Source organism: Wolffia australiana, chromosome 5 (genome assembly GCF_029677425.1).
Source record: "Wolffia australiana isolate 7733 chromosome 5, ASM2967742v1".
NCBI lineage: Eukaryota > Viridiplantae > Streptophyta > Magnoliopsida > Alismatales > Araceae > Wolffia > Wolffia australiana.
The window spans coordinates 717,365-741,059 of record NC_135839.1 but is presented as its reverse complement, the minus strand read 5'-3'; the positions used below and the strand labels follow the sequence as shown (position 1 = coordinate 741,059).

The following is a 23,695-nucleotide window of genomic DNA, read 5'->3' as shown; positions in this document are numbered from 1 at the left end:
CTGGTACCTAACCAGATCGGATAATGGGCTTAAAGGCCCGATATCCTCCTGATTGCTTTTTGGCCTGTTAATACTTGTCTTCATATCCTTATTTAGTCCATATATCCAACACTTGTAGATCATTCTAAATCATTTAGGTGTATCCTTGTTTTGAATCTCTTTTCCTCCTCGGACCCTTATTACCTGATCTACCAAGGTTTTATCAAGTTCTCTTCCTATTCTATTTGCAAGTTGAGAGATTGTGAACAGCACCTTGAGCAACCAAGACTCTGCAAAGGCCAGCAAAGACACAGCAACAACAGAGGCCTGGTTGAATGCATAATATTCTCATAGATGATTTGAGAAGAGGAGAAGATGAAGTAAAATCCGATGCCTTGAATTGGGAGCACCGGTTCCCTGATTTAAGCTATATTATTGTGTCGTAAAACAAGTTCTAGATCCTGACCGATATGTAGTATAACGGTCTTAAATTTGAACTGTTACAAGAAAAAGGACTTAACCATAAATCTGTTACAATGAAACAAAACCTTTGACTCTTCAAACATATTACTCTGGGAATGGATGTTCTTCATTACCAGTTTGCCTACAAGCCTGTGAAGCTTTAAGCTATGAACTCATTTTGTGAGTGTTGCACATTCCGGAGGAGCAAACTGTCCTCTCAGGGCTTCATTCCTTACATTGGTCATGTTAAGTATTGAACATTCCAATATTTCTTTGATTAAATGTCAGTCTATTTCAACATGTTTGCCTCTACCATGGTGTACTCGATTCCGTGTGATCTGCAAAGGAGATTTATTATCATTCATTAACCTTATTGATAATGGAGTTAAGAGACATTGACTGCAAAGAGGAAAGACATTGGATCGAGACAGTGGGGATGAGCAGATGTGGAGCTGCAAGGCTGCCCGCAGAAGAGTCAACAGCAGAGTGGTAGCGGAGAAGATTGACCATAATAGATCTAATAGCTCCCCACAGTTGGTGGTGGTGAAGAGGCAACAGGGGAAGAGTCGAAGCTGCGGCAGTCGGAAGCAGTGGCGGTAGGGACCGCCGGCGGTGGAGGTTGAGGCAAGAGTTAGTAACGTCAACAGCGATCCCAGTGGTCCACACAGCGAAGGGGAGAAGGGGACAGTCAACAGCAGGGGTCCGCAAGGAGGTGGTTGAAGGGGACAGTCAGAGGCGACAGAGGTTGACTGTGTAGGTCAGAAATACAGCTGGAGTTGATGGAAAACTCGAGCCGGCATCCAATTCAGAGACATACAGCTAGACAGTGCAGAGGAAGAGGGAAGTCAAGGTGGTCCTTCGGCAGAGCAAGAGCAACGACACATCCAGGTTCAGCAAGACAGGTTTAGAGGCGGTAGGTAATATTTTGGTGACAGAAGCCAATTTGATTATAACAGGAGAGAAATAGGTAGGAGAGGAGGCCATCTTGAAATGATAGGTCTGGGAGGTTGCCTCTGGCCATTATCTGCAGAGGTGAGCAGCGAAAAGCCTTGGGGCCCCACCTGGGTTCTGGGGGTTGAGCCAAGAGGCGACAACAGAGAGCAGTGGAGGTCGGACGCATTGGAAAAACAATGAGCACCTCAATGGAGATGAGATGTATGCACACACAAAAGACGAAACACAGGAGGGTACAGTAGCTGGAGGGTTAGTACGCATAACACTGCCGGTGGGAGGCAGCAGGCAGGCAAAGCCAATAGATGATAGGAGTATCATACAGGTATTGGACTAACTCACCTGTTCCCAATGAGTACGTGAACCGACATTGGACAATGAGAAGTTAGGCAGGGGCATGAAGCAGCCATAGGCCATCGTCACCAAGGGGCCATCAGAGGGGGCTAGTGGCCTAGAGGTGAAACACATTGGCGTGAGGCTGTGGGTAATGATGAGGGCTGGGTGATGGGGGGACCTCGTCGAGCCAGGGCAGCACAAAATGCCCATGGGGAAGAGACAGTTGACTACAGAGGGGGAGAGCAGATGTTTCAGATGTTTATTGAGAAGACATTACACACAAAATGATCGGAGACATCAAACATGAAATGATTTGCCAGAGATGTAGATGACAGGAGCATTGACAAGAAGAAAGAATGGTAAAGGAAAGCAAGGATCATGAGCAGGAGACGGCAAATCTGGGATCCTTGGAAGAATGGTTGGGGAGGCCAGCAGTGTTGGGGAGGCAGAGCCAGGCAACACTCTGCTTAAGGGATGCTTGATAGGGTAGGTGGTCAAAGGATCCCAGGCTTGGTGTATGGATGGTTGTGACCAGAGGGTGGATAAATTGCTGAGCATGTTGCTGTGTATATTACACTTGAAGCATGTAAACAAGATATGAGACGGTTGGTTGCGGAGAGTCCTATCTTTTTCAGTTAGGGAAGTAACAAGAATATCTGAGAGGGCCAGTGGAAGATGAGTCAGTCATTCTTACATGGAGGCTTTTATGAAATTGAAGATTCCATAAAAAGTGTGGATTTTTGGATGGCTTCTCTTCAGGAGGTGAGTTATGGCAAGAGTCCTCCTGAAACTCTTTCTTTTAGACACATTGGCAGAGTGACCCATGTGTGCCAGGGCAAGGAAGCTAGCTCTCATTTGTTCTTCATTGTTTGGTCTCTTGGATGATATTGACCTCAAAGACTCTCTCCCGGGTGGATGGGCTCCTCGTGGAGTTATGGGCGATATGGTTGCAGAGCAACAAGGTTCTCTTTAAAGGGGGGGAGGGGGGGGGCTTTTGTGATGGACACTATCTTACATGAAGTGGAGGGTTTTATTTCATAATCGTTTTGGGGAGAGTGAAAGATAGAAAGAGAAGCACTCTGGCCTGTCATGTATTTCACGTCCATATATGTTATTAAACATTCGGGCTCATCACATTTTTTGGATGGTATTCTCTCTTCAGTATTCATGGATAAATTTAACAATAACATTGAAAAGGATATAACCCTGAATACATCAAGTTGAAAAAATACAGTCAGCTACAAAGATGGGTGGTTACCACTTTGTCGGGTGTCCGCCTTAAATCATTTTTTAAAAAAGACAAAATCAGCTACAAGGAAACAAAACCTATGACTCTTAACAATTCCCTATGAAACCTCCCTGGCTCAGTGAAAATTATTAGAATTTCTATGTGGGTCTTTCTAAAACAGATAGATGTATAGTTGTTTTTGTTTCTACAACATAAAAACAGAATAGTTTGTATTACATATCTTGTGATGAACATATAAAAAAAACTACTATATTTATGTTCAACAGCTACATTTGTCTTGAACAATGTGTGGCCTCCGATTACAGCTATAAGTGATATCAGTTTTAAATCTTTTTACTTCCCCTGGATCTAATGAGGGTTTAACAAGTTCTTCCATTCCATATGTAGCATTGGTTTTTGAATTTCGTTGTTCAGTAAGAATAATCTACAAAGAACTTAAAAATTTTCCTAATAGATTATTCTTAAACAGATGGGTGTATGCTAGTCTTGAATCTTCCCTGAATTTTTATTTGTAGCTTGACGAGGAGGACTTCAAGGAGGAACAAAACTCTGTTGCTCGTCTAATTCATATGCTACACAGTGATGACACAGACGAGATGTTACAGGTAGAAGTCTCTACTTTTGTTTTGTACTTTTTAGCACCTAAGTGAGAAGCCTTGGGCGGACATGTATTCATGTAGATACACTTGTTCGTAATCTTTTGTGTGTGGAATTTACAGGGCCCTCCTGTCTGAAAATTTAGCGTCAGGAAAATGGTTTTCTCGAAGAAAAGGAGGGAAGATCACCCAAAATCGGTGATCTACCCGAGCCCTAGGAAAATGATAATATTTTGATGGTTTGTGAAATTTAGACGTAATAATTTGGCCTTGCTACGATATGACATAAAAATTGGGTAATGCTTTTTCCATTGAAACAATATTGTTAACAATTAAATCACTTTATTTTGGCTGTTATATCATCTCACCAATAAATGGTTTCTCCTATCAACTGTGACAATTGATCTTGAAGAGCCCTAGTTCAATGTCAGTAAAAGCTTTTATCTTCTACTCTTATTTGACGTGACATGATTTGCCTCACTAAATAAAGTATTTTAGAGGTCGAGGGGTTCAAATTAGTTCACATCATTTTGACTGATGTGGTCTGTTAATATCATTTTTTGGAATGTTTTTATGAGTTTGTAACTATTTGCCAGGGAGCATCATTGTTTTTGATTTATGTTTTTTTTTGCTAAAAAATTGCTTGTAAAGACTTTACCTGGCTGGGATCGATATTCAATCCACAGCCCTCAGGTCCCAAAGATTTTTCCTCATCATAGATGTCTTTCTTTTATATGGCCTGTAATGGGTTCATCTTAGACTGATGAGAATACGAACAGTGTTCATCTTAGCAACAGGAGCAAATGTGTCTTGATAGTCAACACCAAATTGCTGGGTGTATCCTTTGGCGACCAGACAAGCTTTATAGGGTTCTAGAGAGCCATCTGATTTGTATTTGACGGTATACACCCAACGACAACCAACCACACGTTTACCAGAGGTAAGGGAACAAGATCCCAAGTGTGGTTCTTAGCCAGAGCGGAAAGTTCATCTTCCATGGCATGATGCCACTGAGGATGTGAAAGAGCTTCGGCGACGGTTTTTGGGAGAGCAATGGAGTCAAGGCTAGTGAGGAAGGCATGATAAGAAGGTGAAAGACGATGAGAAGAGAGGTAATTGGCTAAGGGGTAAGGAGAGGGTGAAGAGGAAGCCAGTTGGGCAGGAAGAAGAGAAGGGTTGGGTTCACTGGAAGGCGGTGCATTAGAGAGGAGACGGGCACGTCGAACGTAAGTGGGACTGGTAAACCGTCGAGAGGCAAGGGAAGACGGAAGAGAAGGATCCGGAGCAGGAAGAAGAGGATCTGGCGAAGAGGGGAGAGGAGATAGAGGAGGGGCCAGTGGTATGGAAGGAGGAGAGACACAAACGGAAGGGGACAGCGGAACAAGGAAGTCAAGAGACATGTCCAAAGGGTCGATGGGAGGAGAAGATGCGGGAAACATTGTGTCGAAGGGAGTAGGCTCGTCAAATGTAACATCCTTACTCACATAGAACCGATGAGTAGACGGATGGTAACACTTGTACCCCTTTTGACGGGATGAATACCCCACGAAGACACAGCTGATGGCTTTGGCTTCAAGTTTATCACGATGAGGAGGATGAAGAGAGACATAACAGACACATCCAAATATTTGAGGTTTGAGGTGCGTGTGTAATTTAACCGAAGGAAAGAAATGCTGAAGGGATGTGTTAAGACCCCGCTAAGGGTTTACCAGAGACGGAAGTTGAAAAGGCCCCCTGACCTTTCAACTTCCCCGGGGGGATGCTTTGACTTCCCCGGGGTTTTACCAGAGACAGAAGTCAAAAAGGCCCTCTAATGTTTCAACTTCCCCGGGGGACGCTTCGACTTCCCCGGGGGACGTTTTGGCTCCCAACCGACCCTCTATTTAAGAAAGGAGACCATGGAGCTGGGAGAGATAGAGAAAATCCTATCGTGAGTCCCCTCCTCTCTCTCTCTCTCACCCTTTTACCCTGACCCTAACTCCTCTCCTTCTTGTTCCTACAGCGACCTTAAACCCAGCAACCGAGCCTCCTGCCGACAAGGGGAGTGAGCGTGCTCCACTCCGTTCCTTTCTGTTTTCCCTCTATCCTTTCCACCTTTTCCCAATTGTTCTGTGTTCGAACTTTGTTGAGGACAGCGTTTTGGAGTTTTCATTACGAGTATCAGTGGGTCTCAACAGGATGCCAACGGGGTACTTTGAGAAAGAACCCGAGAAGGACGACGATTAATCAAGTGAATGGCAGTGAGAGCAACTTCACCCCAGAAGTGTTTTGGCATGTTCACGTGAAGAAGACTTCGGGCAGTATCAAAGATATGACGGAATTTCCGTTCAGCCAGACCATTCTGTTGGGGTGTGTAGGCACAAGAGGTTTCATGAACAATGCCGTGGGAATCAAAAAAAGAAGAAATGGAGGTGTTGAGATAATCACGTGCATTGTCTGAGCGGAAGCGTTGAAAAGATGTCCCAAATTGAGTGTGAATGAGGGCATGAAAAGAGATGAGGACTTGAGGAAGGTCTGACTTATGCTTGAGGAGAAAGGCCCATGTAACATGAGTACAATCATCAATAAAAGTAACCAACCACCGTGCACCTGAGAGACTGGTGACTGGAGCCGGTCCCCAGATATCATATGGATGAGAGAGAAGGGAACAAAGGGGCGTGAAGATAAATCAGAGGAATAGGTAGCACGCATATGCTTAGCTAAACGACAAGAGTCACATACAAAGTTTTCCACTGGACGTCTATGAAAAAGACGAGGAAATAAGATTTTTAAGGGTAGAGAAGGACGGATGTCCCAAGCGGCGATGAAGAAGCCAAAGTTGGTCATGTGACATTGAGTAGAGAGCAGAGGCCGCAACAGGAGTGGAAGATGGTCAACGAAGGAGGTAGAGACCCCCATGGTCCTCAGCAAGTGAAATCATCTGCCTCATCACCTTATCATAATAAAGACATTTATTAGGAGTGAAGAGGAGATCCTGCCCAAGATCCATAACAAGATGACGAAGAGAAAGAAGATGAACAGTGAGGTGTGGGACATGGAGGACATTAGCGAGAGTAAGAAGAGAGGACAAGTGAAGACAGCCCACACCGGCAACGGTGAGAACCTTATGATTACTGGGCGAAGGAGTATAGGCATTCGGTGTCATGTGAGCTGTAGCTCCAAAATCAATAATCCATGATGATGATGAAGACAATGATGGAAAAGGAGAAGGCATACCACTGTTAGCCAAGGACGTGGAGCCAACCACGGTTGTCTGAATAAGACGACGGAGTTGGGCAATTTCATCTTGCCGAAGATCACCCATAGGAGACAAGGTTGGTGGTGGTGGAGCTGAAACGGAGGGAACAGGTGGTCTCATCACCGGAGAAGAGCCACTTGGAAGAAATAGGCTGGATTGAGACGTAACAAGATGGCTTTGGTGTGTCTTGCGTTGTAATTTGTAGCACATCTCTTTACTGTGGCCCCGCTTCTTGCAGTAATTGCAGAAGAGAGATGGGTCACCCTTGGATCCTTGAGAAGAGGATGCTGGTTTCATAACGAGAGAAGGAGATAAAGGTGGTGACCCTTGAAGACTTGCAGCTGATCGGGAAGTACCTTTACGATAAGTGGCCATAGCAGAAATAGGTTCAGAGTGAAGAATGCGGAGGCGTGACTCCTCTGTCTGAATACTGTTAAGGGCCTCCTTATAAGTAGGTACATTCTCCTGATGAATAAGTTGACTGCGAAGAGGCTCATGCTCGGGGTTAAGACCCATGAGGAATTTGAATACTCGAAGTTGGAGTACATAAATACGGTCAACAGACTTTGGATCAGGTGGCATGTAATGATCCAATTCGGCCCATAATGCAGCGAGTTCAGTGCTATACTCAAGAACACTTCTAGGTCCCTGAACCAAGTTAGTTGATCGACTAACGAGGTCATAGATAATAGCAAGATTGTTTTTCTTTGAATCAGCCTCTTGGGCTGTCTCCCATATATCTTTGGCAGATGCAAGAGGCAGGAAGACTGGAGCAATAGAAGGACTGATACTATCAAGTAGCCAACGGTGGATAACGCCTTCTACATCCAACCAATGATCATATCCTGGTGCAGTCAATGATGGTGCCTCTTCCAACAGGTGTCTCATGAGCTTTCCTTTCAAGGCCACTTGACCATATTGGCACCACTGGAGGAGATTGAAGCCATTGAAACGGAATTCTGGTGGGATACGAGGCAGCAGAGAAATCCAACTGCTGAGGTCAAGACTGGATGGAGCAGTAGGAGTCACCAGAGGGATAGCTGAAGATGTACTTGAAGTACTGGACGTCATATTTCAGAAGATAGGAGTCGATGAGAATACCACAGACAAGAAGTCCCACAGATTCTTCAGGTTTGTTATTTTCCTTGTATATGGCCGGCCTTTTTTGGTGCCTGTGATGTCTAGCCCTGTTCCATATCCCATTAGACGAGGGAACAGAACAGTAAGAAGGTGTACCGTTGTTTTTTTTGAGTCTGTGTCACCACCTCTCCACCTGTTGGCTAGGTTTAGACTGTCTTCTCCCATCGCTTTGTCGATAGCCTTGATCCAGGATTCATCAAAGAATGTGTTTATACTTACAGAGAGAGGGACCTCTAGTGTTAGTAAACCAATGAGATTTCTTTTATTGCGAGTGAGCATAAAGAATGTTAAAATCATTTCGTCTCTTGATCTGATTTGGAAGTTCTTCGTTCTCAATTCCACTCGGTATTTAATTTTTATTACTAACTGTTTTATTTTTATGACATTTTTTCCTTGGGTTTGCCATCACTGTGGAGGAGGACGGTGACAAGTTCATCATTTGCATTGTCATTTGTCCGCAAATTGTTTATGGATGGTGATGGTGACTTATCATCGTCCTCTCTTCACTTTCTCTCTTGTTACGCTTTCATACGTCCACTCTCCATCATCCTCGTCATTTTTGGGGGCTAGGATGATGGTGACTTCGTCCTTGTCATCCTGGCTGCACACAAGGAGACTGGCAGAGGCCTCATCATTGTTGGCAAACCCTATCTCCTCCCATAACAAGACAAAAGGAAATTAGAGGAGATGGTCAGCATCTGGCCTCACTTGCTAGTGCCATACTCCTGTAGGACCGTAAACTTGAGAGCACAATAAGAGTTGAATAGAACACAAATAATCCCTTCGTTCAGTACTTGGAATCCACTTGAATTGTGGCACAACGGAGCACAGAATAAGCGGGCAATCCCAACTACTTCCTCACAATATTCAGTGAATTCTTTTAAGAATGTTGTTCGAGGTTTAACTGACAAAGTTGGCGGCCAAGGATGGGGAAGCATAGAAGTAAGGTTCAAAGGTCCTGCTATGCATGTTTGGTGTCAGCCATCCCTCTCTTTTTCGTCTTGCCACATTTATTATCATCAAAACTTTCAGCTTCCCCGCTCGTTTGAGTTATTTCTTCTTCTGTTTGATCATCTTTTTTCCTTATCTTCTTAATTTGTTTGATGTTTCTTATTTTCCAAAGTTACAAAATTCATCATGTAAACTGTTGCAGAGTTCAATTTCTAGAATGATGATTATCCATTTAATATCTACTTTCTTCGTCTCTTCATTTTTTTACTATGCTCTATATTTCTAGAGCCCCCCCCCATCTTATATGTTCACTCTTTCTGAATTTTCAGATTATATGTACAGTAAGGAAACATATTCTTCTTGGTGGGTCCAAACGACTTCCATTCACCGTGCCCCCATTAATATTCTCAGCACTGAAGGTTTGGTTTTTAATATTAATCTTGAGTTGGATTAGTATACTGATACATGAAAATAAGCTACTAAGGTTAAGCCCTTATTTGATGTATTTCTTTAATGTATTTGCAATTTCTAGCTGTTGTCTTATGCTGGATTTGATGCTCTGAGTATGTCTTTTAATAGTCATAGTTACATCTCTTGGAGTAAATCTCACAAGTGTAAACTCTTCCAAACGTGACTAACTATGTATTTGTTCACATTATCTTGTTACCATATGCAAGTATCTTTTGTCTCTCATCCTTTTGTGTGCATCCAACTTTCTTTTTCTTAATTATGTTTCTATTCACAAGTGGCCCATCGTGTGGGGTGTGTGTGTGTGGTCGGGTTCGCACGGCGGAGGGAACCGCCACGTGGGGGGGGGGGGAATCTATCACCATGCACCATGGCCTTCCTCACATTTTTTTCAACATCTCCATTTTTCAAATCGTTCACTTTAGTCTTAATGCAAGAGTTTCATTGGGGTATCTTCAAGTTATTCAAGCCAAGGCTCACAATAATGAACTCTCTTTCTGAACTATGATATCATCATAGTAGTTTTCTAATTTTTGTAGTCAAGATTTTTTTTTATGCATTGATATTATTCCTTTCTAATCGTTTGAATGATGATTGTGGTGAACAGTTGGTCCGACGGCTCCAAAATCAGAATGGAGATACAGTGAGTGAGGATGTTCCTACAGCACCAAAGAAAATATTTCAGATTCTAAACCAGGTGAAACAAATTTTCTTTTGATTCTAATACAGCGAGTGAGGATGTTCCTGTTGCATTTTGAACTGAGTTTTAAATGGTGATTCTTTTTTTTTTGGAAGAAAATAAGGAAGACCACCCTTAATTGGTAGTCAACCTGCTACCATTAACAATAGAAAATATGTACATTCAAAACACATATATGACTGAAATGGTCCACCAATCATTTCCCTCCAACCCAAAAAGACACAAGTGTCTCAATGTTGTGAATGATGCTCTCCACTGACGCCCGCCTCCCCTTGAACACCATCTCATTCCGGTGCAGCCATAATGCCCATAGCACCGCAAGTAGCCTCCTCCATTCCAGTCTGCTCTGGTACCTCGTTGGAGGAAATAATCTCCCCTGGTATCTGTTGCGCTGCCCATACTTCTTAGGCGAACTGACACATGAAGAATAGGTGGGAGCAGTCTTTGTTGCCCTGGGCACACAGGAGACACTCGATTGAAGCAGTCGGATCCCACCTCTGATACAAACCTTGATCTAGGCTCGTATCGGGAAGGACGGTAGAGGACGAGGAGAGGTAGAAGTTCCGGGGGTAGAGAGGAGAAACGGGAAGGATTGGAGAGGAGGCTGAACAGAGGGGGTAGGGATCGGCCGGGGACGAGCCGCCTGGAGATGCGGTGAGGTAGAGACGATCACAAGGACGGGGATCGTAGAGGGAGAGAGGGAGGACAGACCTAGATGAGGGGAGGGGAGACAAGAACACCATACTTCAATCAACTTCTTATTGGCTGCCCTCCTAAAGGGAGGGCATCCCTATTTAAAGGGAAATACAGAATAGCAAATGACAAAACGCCATGTGGGCTAACATGACGGAATTACCCCTAGGATCCTATCAACCTCCTCCGAAAGACCCACGTGACCAATCTTCGAAGTCTCAATAACCAGCCGAAGAACCGCACCTTTAGAGGAACTTTTTTCATCATCAGCGTGGAGCATGAATTGATGGTTGTCAAGTCTCCCCCCGCTTCCCCTCGGATCTTCAAATATGCATCCTTCACCGAGAAAGATGGCCCTTGCCATACCCAGCCATCTCAATATACATTAGACGGTCTGATATGCTAGAGGTTCTCTTGCATCTCCATCAGTTCCTCAAACCGTGACTCTGATAGGGACCCAAGCTCCGAACAGCATTCATCGACCGTGGCGTTTGGATTCCCTGCTAGAGCAAAAAGTCTTGGATATTTCAACTTCAGGACTCCTTGATTGGACCAGGTGTCGGTCCAGAATGGACATAAATGGTGATTCTATGTGCCTAATATGGCGTTTATACTCTCCTTGATCATCCTTGTTTGTTGGATTTTTCTGGCAGGAAATAAGAAAAATAAATTCGAACATAAAATAAAGATATGGCGCAACTGCAAATTTCTTCTTTTATGGATTTCTCCTGGTCTGGAAATTACTGCTTCTCTTTTAAAATGATTCGTAAAAACTAGATTTCCCTCCAATATCATGGGTGAGGACGTACAGACTCTCTCATTATTAAAAAGCATTAATTTGGAGTGGATTCATGTTTTTCTATTTCCAAATAATTCATAAAACATCATTCTGTCTCAGACTATAGAAGCCTTATCAGCAGTTCCTTGCCCGGATCTAGCTTTAAGATTATACTTGCAATGTGCAGAGGTAGGCAGCCAACTCTTCACTCCTCTGAAATATTCATTTTCAAAATTATTTTCTTTAAGCTTCTCTGGTTATTTATATGGAAATTTCTTCTCAGGCTGCAAATGACTGTGATGTTGAACCCATTGCGTATGAGTTTTTTACCCAGGCATTTGTTATATATGAGGAGGAAATCTCTGTAAGTTGGGGAACTCAAGTTTATCCCAGATGATTTGCATTTTCTCTTTGTTAACCTTATGACGGACCCATTTTCTCGCTCTAGGACTCCAAGGCTCAGATCACGGCCATACACTTGATAATAGGAACGCTCCAGAGAATGAGTGTTTTCGGAGTTGAAAATAGAGACACACTGACTCACAAGGCTACAGGGGTAAGCCATTGTCTGTTCCTTTCATTCTTAATTCGCAAAAATGTTTTTTTAAGGAAAAGAAATTCGCATGAATGTGTTTTTTGAACAAAAAGAAATTCGTAAAAATGATAACTCAAAATGTTCTCAGTTTGTGGCTCTCTTTTATTTTTTAAGCTCAGATGAAGTCTACTAGGAATGTTAATTGTCAACTTGATCCACTGAGACCAACGCAATGTAGTTTCAATTAAAACCTAAGAACAGATTTTGAATCAAAATCAAAATGACGTGATTCCCATTTTGTGTGAAAAAACTGTATTTTTTCACTAATTTTAGTGCTTTAAGTGAGGCTACATCAGTTTATATTTTCTTAAAATACAGGAAACTATTTATTTAAATCAAAATAACAATGAATTTTTTCTACGAAGAAAAAATTGTTTCAATTCTTTCGGTACTTCAAAGTTTAGACCACATTACTATCGTTTCAATAAAAAATGAGACCAAATTTCAATCAGAATCAAAGTAACGATACGGTTCTAAATTTTGAAAAAAATGCCTTTCTAGATTTCTTCATAGTTTTAATCAGAATTAAAATTACAATCTTATTTCCAGTTCAGAATGTAACAGTTCCTCTCTACTTCCGTTTTCAGTATTCTGCGAAGCTTTTGAAGAAGCCAGACCAGAGTAGAGCAGTCTATGCTTGCTCACATCTGTTCTCAGTGGATGATCAAGATGGTGAGAAAGATGGGGAGAGGTAACGTCATTTCTCAAATCTTTCGGTGTTTGTTTTTGCCCTTCAAATGAAACATGTCTATGGTTATGACCTAATAAGATTTGCTTATGTCTCTCTGAATTTGGGTGATTATTAATTAAAATTAAAATTGGTTTTGTAGCCATTGTAAGCTGTAAAAATTTTGGGTTTCTCTTTTCCAATGAAGTTGTTTTTTCTAGTTTTTATCAATCTTTTATTTTTGGGTTTGATAATCTCTAGAATTTGCTTTATCTTCTCCCATTAAATTCATATCAGGCAATTAACAAGTTAGTTCAAAAAAAAAATCAGGCAAGTAACAAGTGGAATCAGATTTCTTCTTTTCCTTGTCTCTCCTCTTTTCAAAGGTAGATTTATATCCATGTTTGATGCTAGGATATTTGTCATGTCAATGATTAAAAAACTCTATGCTTTCAACATGCTTTTTGGTCTAAAATATGGCTATTATTTGTTTTTTTTTTAGCACCTAATGTTCTCCTGGTTGGCCATGAAATCTTCTCTAAGAAAAACCTGATTAATCCGCCCCTCGAAATTCTTTTTTTTCTCCTGAGTTTCATCATACTTGGTATATTTCTTCCCACAGTTCAAATATTTTTCTTAATCCCTCTTTCTTCCAATGTTTGAATTATTTATGTTTGGATATTTCCAAGGTTGCTTGTAAAACTTGGTATCGATTTCAAATTTGATGTGTCTAAAGGTGCCTTAGTTTATTTCCCAGGCATCTTTGTTGTAATTCAGATGACTTAAAACCTTGATTGGATAGAGATGGACGGATCAAGAGGGGAGACCAGCGAGAGAGTTCCTGGGATGGAGAGAATGGGATAGGCCAGGGAGGAGGCCGAACAGAGGATGTAGGAGTTGACCAGAGATTAGCCGCCTGAAGACGCTGTGAAGAAAAGACGATCAGCAGGATGAGGATCATAGGGGAAGAGATGGGACTTGGACGTAGATGGCCCTTATGGCATTACTTTATGTCTTCCTTTCGAAAGGGAGGGCTTTGCTATTTAAAGGAAACTTGGGAAGGAAGAAAAACCCCTAGCTGTTGGTGTGACCATGTTCCACTATGAACAAGCACTCGGGCAGGTGTAAACGGCAAGGGTAATGCGTAGGACTCTCAGCGGCCACTGCAGGAGGTGCACTTATGTGGCTGGGACAAAATCTTTCGGCCTCCCGATGGAGCACACCGAATTGATTGCATGCAATCTTTGAGACATGGAAGGAGTATGGAGCAGTGGGGATGGAACAGGAGAATACTTAGGAGTTGGCCCACGTCCACGATCTATGGTCAAACAATAATCATGGAATCCTCGGGGAATTTCCAAACGGGCACAACCCATTACAGGGGAGGGACAGACAAAGGGCACCCCAAATCACTATAAATCAGGGCAGAGAAAGAGAACTCGACGAGGCGAATGGCAACATTGACACCAGTTCCCCAAGAAGACAAGGAAATCATACTTCCGGATGAGGTGGGATCCCCCATGGTACAAGCAAAGCCTAAGCAATATCAATCAAATGAGCAGCCACACGGCAGGGGCAGGGACGAGGCAGAGGCAAATGAAGCAGATCTGGTGGTCATCATAATGAGAGGGGTTGGGTTTGGCCCTCTCTAATGGGACCATGCGGAACAATCGGGTAGATGTTGCGCGGCGAAGAGGAGAAAGAATCGCATGGAATTGGGAGAGAGACAACATCAACTCATCTTCCCGTGACATAGGAAGGGTAGCAAAAGACTGAAATGCAGCAGGCTGGTGGACGGTAGAGTCCTGCAAGAAAACATCACTAAGGCCAGACCAGGGGACCCCATCAGTGGAATGTCAAAAGATGGTAACACAAAGTGTTTCTGCTGCCTTACCAAGGGGTACTACACTTGGGGCTGCAGATATCCACCAACGTGTTGGAGTTGCAGAGGAGTTGGGCTCCAACAGTTAGTGCACGAGAGCTGACCGACATGTCACAGGAAAGGAGACTCCCAGGGTTTAAGTGCAAGGGCCTAACAAAAGTACACCTCTGGAGGAGACTGTTACAGAAGGCAGGCAATTAGTCTGCAAGATGGTGGGCGGATCCTGGAACTTGGAAGAGGTCTAGAGCAGGCTATGGAGGTAATTCTCGACATTGGGAGGCCCCCAGAACTTTAGAGACTGGACTCCAGAGATCTGTTCTTAATTTGGGGTGTCCATGGAGGCCACAACTGATTGGCGGGGAACAGAATAATAAGATGGTTTCAGGGTCTTCCCGCTTATTGGTCATCATATAGTGAACCCTTGAAGCTTGTGGCCTACCGATAGGATCCTGGTTCTATATGGTGTGAGCAGCCCTAATTATGTCCTTAGAATGACTACACTATATTTGTCAGCTTCTAGCTGATCTTGGAGGAAAGCAGTAGGGGAGATTCTTGCTCCCCTTGGCTTCTTCTCCACCTGTTCAAACCCTAGCCGCAGAAAAGAGAGAGAGAGAGAGGGAGAAACGGATTCAACCAAAACGAAGAGTTAATCTGATTCAAAGAGAGAGCCCAGTATTTATACCGGGTTTACACTCATTGGGTCTTGCAGACCCAATACAATGGATCCGATATCATAAGGGTAACTATACAATAACAAGAATTATAAAGTTTTAGAGAAGAGAGAAAAAACTAAATGAGGAAAGTGGACGTCTGCGGACAATATTATATTGACAGGTTGGACTTGGGGACCCAAATAGTGTTAAGAAACGTGAAGAGTGTTAAGAAACGTGAGATGCCAAGATGCAATCAAGAAGAAAAACCGGAGAAGAAGACAAAGGGGCATCTCATGATCTTCAATCATCAAGCCATTTAGTCTGAAACAATAGAGAGCAAAAGAGGTAGACAGGGATAAGAGGATGGACAGGACGACGGGCGGAGTCGCCGCCCTGGGAGACACATTTTAGTAAGAAAAGCCTCATTGAAAAAAGACCATTACAGGGTTATTTATAGTCTCATAATCAGACCATTTTACTGCTAATAATTGTGATTCAGTTATAGCAACTGACTGTTTCATGGTAGTTTCCAAATTCAACTGTTTCTTGGCAACAGATTCTTGATTTACCTTTGTCACCTTAACAAAGAGGACCTCAACAGAACCCTCGCTTCTCAAGTGTCTGACAGACAGGAAAGGTCACAGGTGTACAGAATGAGATTGTCGTCTTGGACAGCAAACATCCCGCTGGGCTGACCGAATGTGTGGGAGCTAGAACGGAGGGGCCTCTCAAGCCTGAATCGCCTAGACTGTTGCACATGGTGAGACCGGTCATGAAGGATCCTGGATCTGAGCTCGTTTCCAAAGGACGGTAGAGGACGAGACGAGGTAGAAATTCCCGGGGTAGAGAGGGTGAGACGGGAAGGATCAGAGAGGAGGCCAAGGTCGAGCCGCCTGAAGATGCGGTGAGGTAGAGACGATCTCGAGGACAGGGATTGTAGAGGGAGAGAGGGAGGACAGACTTAGACTTGGAGAGGGAAGACAATAACACTTCTTCTAACTTCTTGGCTGCCCTCCTAAAGGGAGGTCATCCCTATTTAAAGGGAAATACATAATAGCAAATGACTAAAACGCCCCTATGGGCTAACATGATGAAATTACCCATTGGATCCTATCAATATCTTTGGCGAATTCGTCGGGTATAGAAGGAAAAACTGGTTTGTGTGGGATGAGACGGGGGCCAATGGTGTGGCTTGTCGCCGGGAGGGTCACGGATTTTGTGTGATCTCCTCTATTTTCTTTTTAAAAAAAAACTAATCTAGTTTTTGAGATTCATTTTTCTTCTGTTCCATGATCCTTGGTCTATTCTGCCGCATTACGTATAAAATCTGTCACTGATCATCAATTATCTTCCCTATTTTCTTCAAAAAAAAATCTAGTCCAGCTCTTGGGATGCTTTTTTCGTCAGATCCATAATCTGTGGTCTCTTCTGCCACATTACATGTAAAAATTGTGTTTACTCTTATTTTCCTCCAATTTTTGAAATTATTTTGATGGGATAATTCCAGGGTTCTCCTCTGCCTCAAACGCTCCCTCAGAATAGCGAACGCAGCCCAACAAATGTCAAATGCCTCTCGTGGCACGAGCGGGCCCCTCACCCTCTTCATTGAGATCCTTAACAAGTATGTTTTCCACAAATAGTTCTAATTCAATTTCTTGATCTGTATATTCAATTTATGGAAACTTATTTATTTCTCCCATTAAACCCTGATTAATAAATCTAGGAAGTGTGCACAAAATCATGCCCCAAAATAACAAGTTCCTCGAGCATTGACAATTTTCCTTAAAAAACTCAGTTCAATGACTAACCGAAACTTATATTCTGACATTTCGGGCAATTTGTAGGTATCTTTATTTCTACGAGAAGGGGAATTCTCAGATTACGAGTTCAGCCATTCAAGGCCTCATTGAGCTGATCTTGACCGAGACCCAGAGCGAGTCGGCAGCAGTTGACCCGTCGGCCACAGCCTTCTTCAACAGCACTTTGAGATATATTCGGTTCCAGAAGCAGAAAGGCGGCCCACTTGGAGATAAGTATGAGCCCATCAAAGTCTAGTAACTCTCTTTCTCTATTTCGTATTATCGGTTTTCTCTGCTATCTCTTTATCTCTCTTTAAATGTCTTCCGTCTTTTTCTCTATCTCGTCTTCTCTTTCACTATTTTTGTTCCCTCTTGTCTCTTTTCTATTTGTCCATTGCTTAATCTCTATTCTCTTCTAAATTCTCAGCCGTCTGTCGTTACTTTTCTCTTTCGCTCTCTTCTATTTATCTTTCCTCTCTCTCTCTTCTCTGCTGTTCTTTCTCTCTTTCATGTATCTATCCTCCCTTTCTCTCTCTATCCCTCTCTCTTTATCTCGCTTTGATTGAAGTGTGTAAAATAGGGGAGGACATTGAATTTCTTCATCCAGTCTCTTCAGTCGAAGCTGTTCTTTCTACATGAGCTTCATGTTTCATATGATTCTTGATTTTAGAATGAACTCAAATAGTCCTCGAATCGATTTCGGAAAACTACATAGACCTATTTTCACAGGTTCTATCACCTTCTGGCACTTGTGTTATTTACATCACTCAATACGCAAAGTAAATATTTGATTAGATACTAATATTTAAGATAGAAGTTTCCATGGCCCATAAAGATGTGCTAAACATTAATTTTCCAAAGTCACTGCAATCATATCTTTCAATTAATCCTTCATATCTTCCCTTGATTATCTCTGCATCTATCTCGCTCGCCACGGTTACTCCTCAATATCGTATGCATTTCAGATTGACCTTTTGTCGCCTTTCCATGATCATCTCCTGACGTCATCTTCCTTTCTTTGACCTTTCGATCTTCTCGCTCCCTGAGGTTCGACCCTTGCTTGTTCTGTATTGTAGATATAGCATCTACGGTGAAACATCTGAATAGTTTAGTTCAGGGCCCAACGATAACAATATAAATTCATATTTTTTAACTGTTTGAGAACCAATTATGTAAACAGTACATTGAATATCTTCCATTTATGCAAGTATCCCTCCCTCAAATAGACAAGTCTTAATATTAGATGTATTTCAATCTGACTAATCATCACTTTTCTTCCTTCTCTCCCTTTCTTTGAGCTGAATCAACTTCTTAGTCGATCTGCTCACCGCACGTGGTTTTACCTTTGCTTGCAATATATTGTAGTTAAACTATGTTGACAGTACTGTTTAGTTACATCATATTAGGATTACAGTGATGGCAGGATAAATCCCAAATTTTAATTCCTAGACTATCAGTTATGTGGAGAGTGCATTAAATAATAAATTCATAAAATCATTAGCTAAATGAATCAAGATGGAGTTCCAAGACATGAAATCCAACTCATTGGATTTGCAGGGATCATTGAATTAGAATGTAGCAAATGTGTGGGACCGACTGGCATGTGCTCGTCTCATTGAATTAATTATAATTAAAACATGGCACCCTAAACTTAGATGCGGATGTATTAATAGAGCTAGATAATGGCACCCTAAACTTTGATGAGAATTCTACTACATTATCCCAAGCCTCCCACATACTTAGACAAAGCTGTCTGTTATCTCCCCGTCCCTTCATTCTATTAGCAGAATTCCTGGGTAAAAGCATACTGTACTTCTAAAAATAAGATGAATGAGACATGATGTCCTTAAATATCATGCCAACATCAAACATAATGCATTTTAAATGATGCCCTCGTCAGTGGACGCAAAAAAGAGTACCACTAAATGTTTGAGTGAGACCAAATTAAAATATTGCATTTTATAACCTGATTAGATAGCAACATTTCACATAATTAGCATGATCAATAATTAAAGAATGTAGTTTAATTTCAGTGTTCAAACTACATAAAAATGTTGGAACAAAAATCAAGTAATAGTAATTATTTCCCACATTGGTAATGATATGTAATTCATACTTCATGAAAACATGATAAATTTTATTTATGGGTTAGTTACACCATATTTTATGTCTTTTATCAGTTTTAAATAATACCATTCGTGAAGATCATCATTAATGTATGGTCTTATGAAAAAATATAGAGTTAGAAAATGTGAACATGATATTTTGATAACATGACACCAAATTGAAATTTAATATTTTTGTCCCAATAGACTAAATTATATTTATTATTTAATCAAATATATTTTCATCATTTATCATTTACAATGTTATATGTTTATATTTCCCCTCATGAGTCACATAATCATTCTCTATTTATAGGCCATATGATCTCGTCAAAAAGCAGGTTCTTGCTTAAGTAGACTAGAAATAATATTATCTATTTGAAGAACAAAAAATTTAATATGCAGATCTTGAGAGTGAGCTTTTAATGTTAGTTTTTCATTTTTTATTTTTTTCAAATGGGAAATGTGATTAGATTTTTTTAGAATACATGGGCAGAAGAAAATAACTAATATGAGGCATGCATTGCCTTTGGATATATGCCTCTTATTAGGTCATGAATTTTTTTGTATCCCTTGAGGATTTGAATGAGACTCCCTATTTTAGTAATAATATTGGATCAAGGGATGCACAGCCTCTAAAATTTCAAAAAATATATATTTTCTCTATGGCGTTTATTTACATTATCTCATAACAAGATGAATCAATAAGTTCAATAAAGGAAACACCTGTTAAGTTCAAGAGAATATTATTGCCGACTTGGACGATATGTAAACGTAATAACACTTTAAAATGATAAACAAATTACCTTTGCATTTATCAGATCCACCATTTCTTGATTCTTCACGAGAGACATGTTCAGATGTTCTTATATCCAGCCTCTAAACATATTAAGATTCTTAACCGTTAGACACAATGACGATTCCCATCACAAATCCATTGTCATCAATTATCTCTTCTAATTGCATCGCAAAAGGATGTGTTCCAAATGGACTAGAGGGAAGAAGGTAATGAACTTGAAGAACTATGACCTGGGTGAATATTGTTTGTGGTTTGATTTTTTCCATTAAACCCTAAACTTTTAATAGATCCCTTGATATCTAAAAGACCATATATGTGTGATCTTCTAGACCCATGTATCAGTCTAGTTAACAACTCTAGTGGCCGAATAACCTTTATCAGACAGCATAACTAATAATCTATACCACCATATAGATTAATTAATCAGAGGTTGATTTAACCAATTCGATAGGTTGAGTTTTAAGCACATGGGTGCCACGCTACACTTCATGCTCTAGAAGATAATGAGGACTGTATTGACTCTGTCATGTAGCTTTACCATCATCTGGTATTGTATCCCTTGTCTACTTGATAATCTTAAGATGACTTAGGGTATTGTCAATTAGTATTTCTAGTTATTACTGATGTGTTTGGGAAATTATTAGACAAATTCTTCTCTGATATTCTACTGCCTTGGCACAGGACTTTCTTGTATCATCTTTTTTGAGCTGTCTTCTCTAAGACCAAGGGCAGACGAAACCTACTTGAACACTCAATAGGAGTTCATAGGTCATACTCAAAGTACAACTGTCCATTTACAAGATGTCTTTGGTATCTCAGACCATTCAGGTATTCATATGAATCAAACTCAATTAATTATTGTCCTAAAGGGCAAAAACTATCTGGCATTAATGTTTTCAAACTAATAACGAGGGGATTGGTCATACTCATCATATGAGTGAGACTAGATCATGCTATTCTATGCAGTAGTTTAATATCCTTCTAGAGTACTATTTGAATAGGAACATCTAGAATACATTTTTTTAAGATTAATGATCTCCGAATTAAGATCTCATCATAATTCAGTTACTCATTAATCTATTCAAAGAATTTGATATAATCATCATACGTGCATAATAATCAATAGAGTGTATCAATGAATGTTGAATGACATGCAGAACATGTGGTTGACTTTCTAGCCTCATAAATTTTCATCAATATCTGCTTATATCAACATAGTGTTATTATCTCACCCACTAAAAATAGTCCATAAAGAACCATTTGACTAAAGCAATCCTCCATATAGAAAAATTAACATTGAACTGTTCAGTCAAAGTTTTTCTTTTTAGATGAGCTTCATGTTTTCGTATGATTCTTAATTTTCAGATGCACTCAAAGTACACATGGACCTATTTGTGAGCTTTTTATAACTTCTCACTTGTGGTATTTAAATAAAGATATACCCATTCCCATAGAGTTTCAACATAATCTAACATCCATCAAAATGCAACTTCAACTTTCCAAGAAAATCTATGTCACCAAATACTGGTTTAATATTACCATATTTAAAATTTTAATTACATTTAAATGATTAGAAATATGTTTATCAAGCCTCAAATTATAAGAACAATTTTTAGATTAAGATTGAGTCAGAATATGAATTTCTCAAATTTCCAGCATTAAAGTTTTAAGGATATTATTTTTCGTTGTCCAAAATGTATTTTATTTATTTATTGGATGATATAAGATTTTTTTGACTTTTATAATGTATTTTGGTTTAATATAATCATTATGCCATGTTTTTCCATTTAATTCATGAAATGGCAACCAATCACTGCTTTACGTAATGATTACATTTGGTAATTATTGCAAAAGCTCCTTTGTAGCATCGCAAATTGCGATGCCACAACAACCAGTCATTACTAACCAAACAACTAATGATTTTTTTTTCACATGTTGAACAGTAAACAATTGCCGCACCCACCATTATGTTATGAGATAATGCTACCCGTATACACATGGGCGTACTTGTATACGTGGTGAGCTCGTGATTAAATATGATTGACACATGATTAAAAGTTTGAGTATCTGGTGCGTGCTGAAACCTCAGTTGGTCTGCAAATCTATTTAACCATTTTTTATTATTTTTTGTCTCATATGGGGCAGGAACACATGGCATGGCATGAGCCATAGATTGATACTGAGGTGTAAAAATTGGTGCATATCATTTAAAAGAATTTTGGAGGGTTTAAGGATGCAAAACCCTAAATGCGATGTGGTGGAAGGAATGATGTCAAGGAGAGAGAAATCTTTAGACTAAATCAATGGTTGAGAATCCAATGTTAGGGCTTCACATTTGATGATCCAAAAGGCTGATCAGGCTGATCGAGCTGAAAGTCTAAGGTCAACTTTACCTTTCTATCCTCTATACATCCATATAGTTAATTTTTTAAAAGGAGCCCCCAATCTTTGTTAAAATTCTTTTTGATTTGCTTCCTCCTTTTATGAGACTGATTGAAGAAGAATAACTTTTTGAAAATCCACCAAGTGTCCCTTGGCGTCCTGAGTGCTTGGAGAAGATTAAAAGACAATAATAGACACTTACCTCTAATAAAAAATCAATGTGGTCCTAGGGTACAATAAGGACCTATGATAAGATGTACTTCTTTGCAATGATTAATCTCCATCACTTCTATTTCATTATATCCTCATCCATCTTCTTCTTTCATACTATTTTACTATCATTACTATATCCTATCCTGTCATTTCTATCCGAGACTCAGATCTCATCTTCATGTTGACGTAAACCCTAATTCACCATTTCATCATATTTTCCATTTATCCATCATCACCCCTTCGTATCTTCATCTGTCATAGTCTTATCTTCATTTAGTATATTCATGTCCTCCTATTTTCTCCTCGTTATAAGACTCATCAGATTCTTATTAAACAGTTACTATCACCCTCTCACTTCATCTCTTCCATTTCATCACTACCTCATATTTTATATGTATTCACCATCTCATTCAACCACCATTAAAGAAGTAACAAATCCCTAATCATTGTTCCCAGTGGGGAAAACTTGTAAACATCGCTAACTATCTGAATTTACTTGTGTGACTCTGAGTTTCATATAAATTCATCAACTTAACTGAAAAGTTCAATGTCATGATTAAACCCTAATTTTTTGAGTTTATTAATAACCCAATATTTTTTAATTCAAAACTTTTTTATCTCCTTATTCCTTTTCACGAACGACATCTTTCAAAAATCATCTTTATGAATTATAGGATATCATTCAATGGGATAAATTATTAATTCCATACTTTTATGCGGAAATATCCTTAAAGTCAACTGGTAAATTTATTCTGGACTAGTTTATATGGAGACATGCCTATTGATGTCTTTGGGCTACTGGACATGGTCATCTGATGATCCTTTGGATCAAAATTAATAACTCTTATTATCCTATTATTGATAAATTAATTATTTAATGCAAGTTAGTCATTTACTTTTGACTGATAGAGCATGGTCATCTGATGATGAACCCTATATTTATTCAACAGTACCTCAAAATGGGTGTTTTTTACTTGAATTTATCCATCAATAGTTCTATTATATGGGTAGCTACACTCGGAAAATATAGACCTCGATAAATTTAATCACAAATTGATG

At 40.3% G+C, this 23,695-nt stretch overlaps 1 protein-coding gene across 1 annotated transcript in view; it reads left to right on the top strand.

Moving 5' to 3' along the window:
- Nucleotides 1–17,870, top strand: part of LOC144702942 (vacuolar protein sorting-associated protein 35B-like) — a 35,075-nt gene extending 17,205 nt beyond the window's left edge. The window contains exons 14-22 of the mRNA XM_078574969.1: nucleotides 3,493–3,582; nucleotides 9,232–9,321; nucleotides 9,978–10,067; nucleotides 11,662–11,730; nucleotides 11,825–11,905; nucleotides 11,990–12,097; nucleotides 12,724–12,827; nucleotides 16,846–16,959; nucleotides 17,183–17,870. Coding sequence (XP_078431095.1) covers nucleotides 3,493–3,582; nucleotides 9,232–9,321; nucleotides 9,978–10,067; nucleotides 11,662–11,730; nucleotides 11,825–11,905; nucleotides 11,990–12,097; nucleotides 12,724–12,827; nucleotides 16,846–16,959; nucleotides 17,183–17,393 — 957 coding nt within the window. The 3' untranslated portion in view covers nucleotides 17,394–17,870. The remainder of the gene's footprint in view (nucleotides 1–3,492; nucleotides 3,583–9,231; nucleotides 9,322–9,977; nucleotides 10,068–11,661; nucleotides 11,731–11,824; nucleotides 11,906–11,989; nucleotides 12,098–12,723; nucleotides 12,828–16,845; nucleotides 16,960–17,182) is intronic.
- The last annotated feature ends 5,825 nt before the right edge of the window (nucleotides 17,871–23,695 follow it).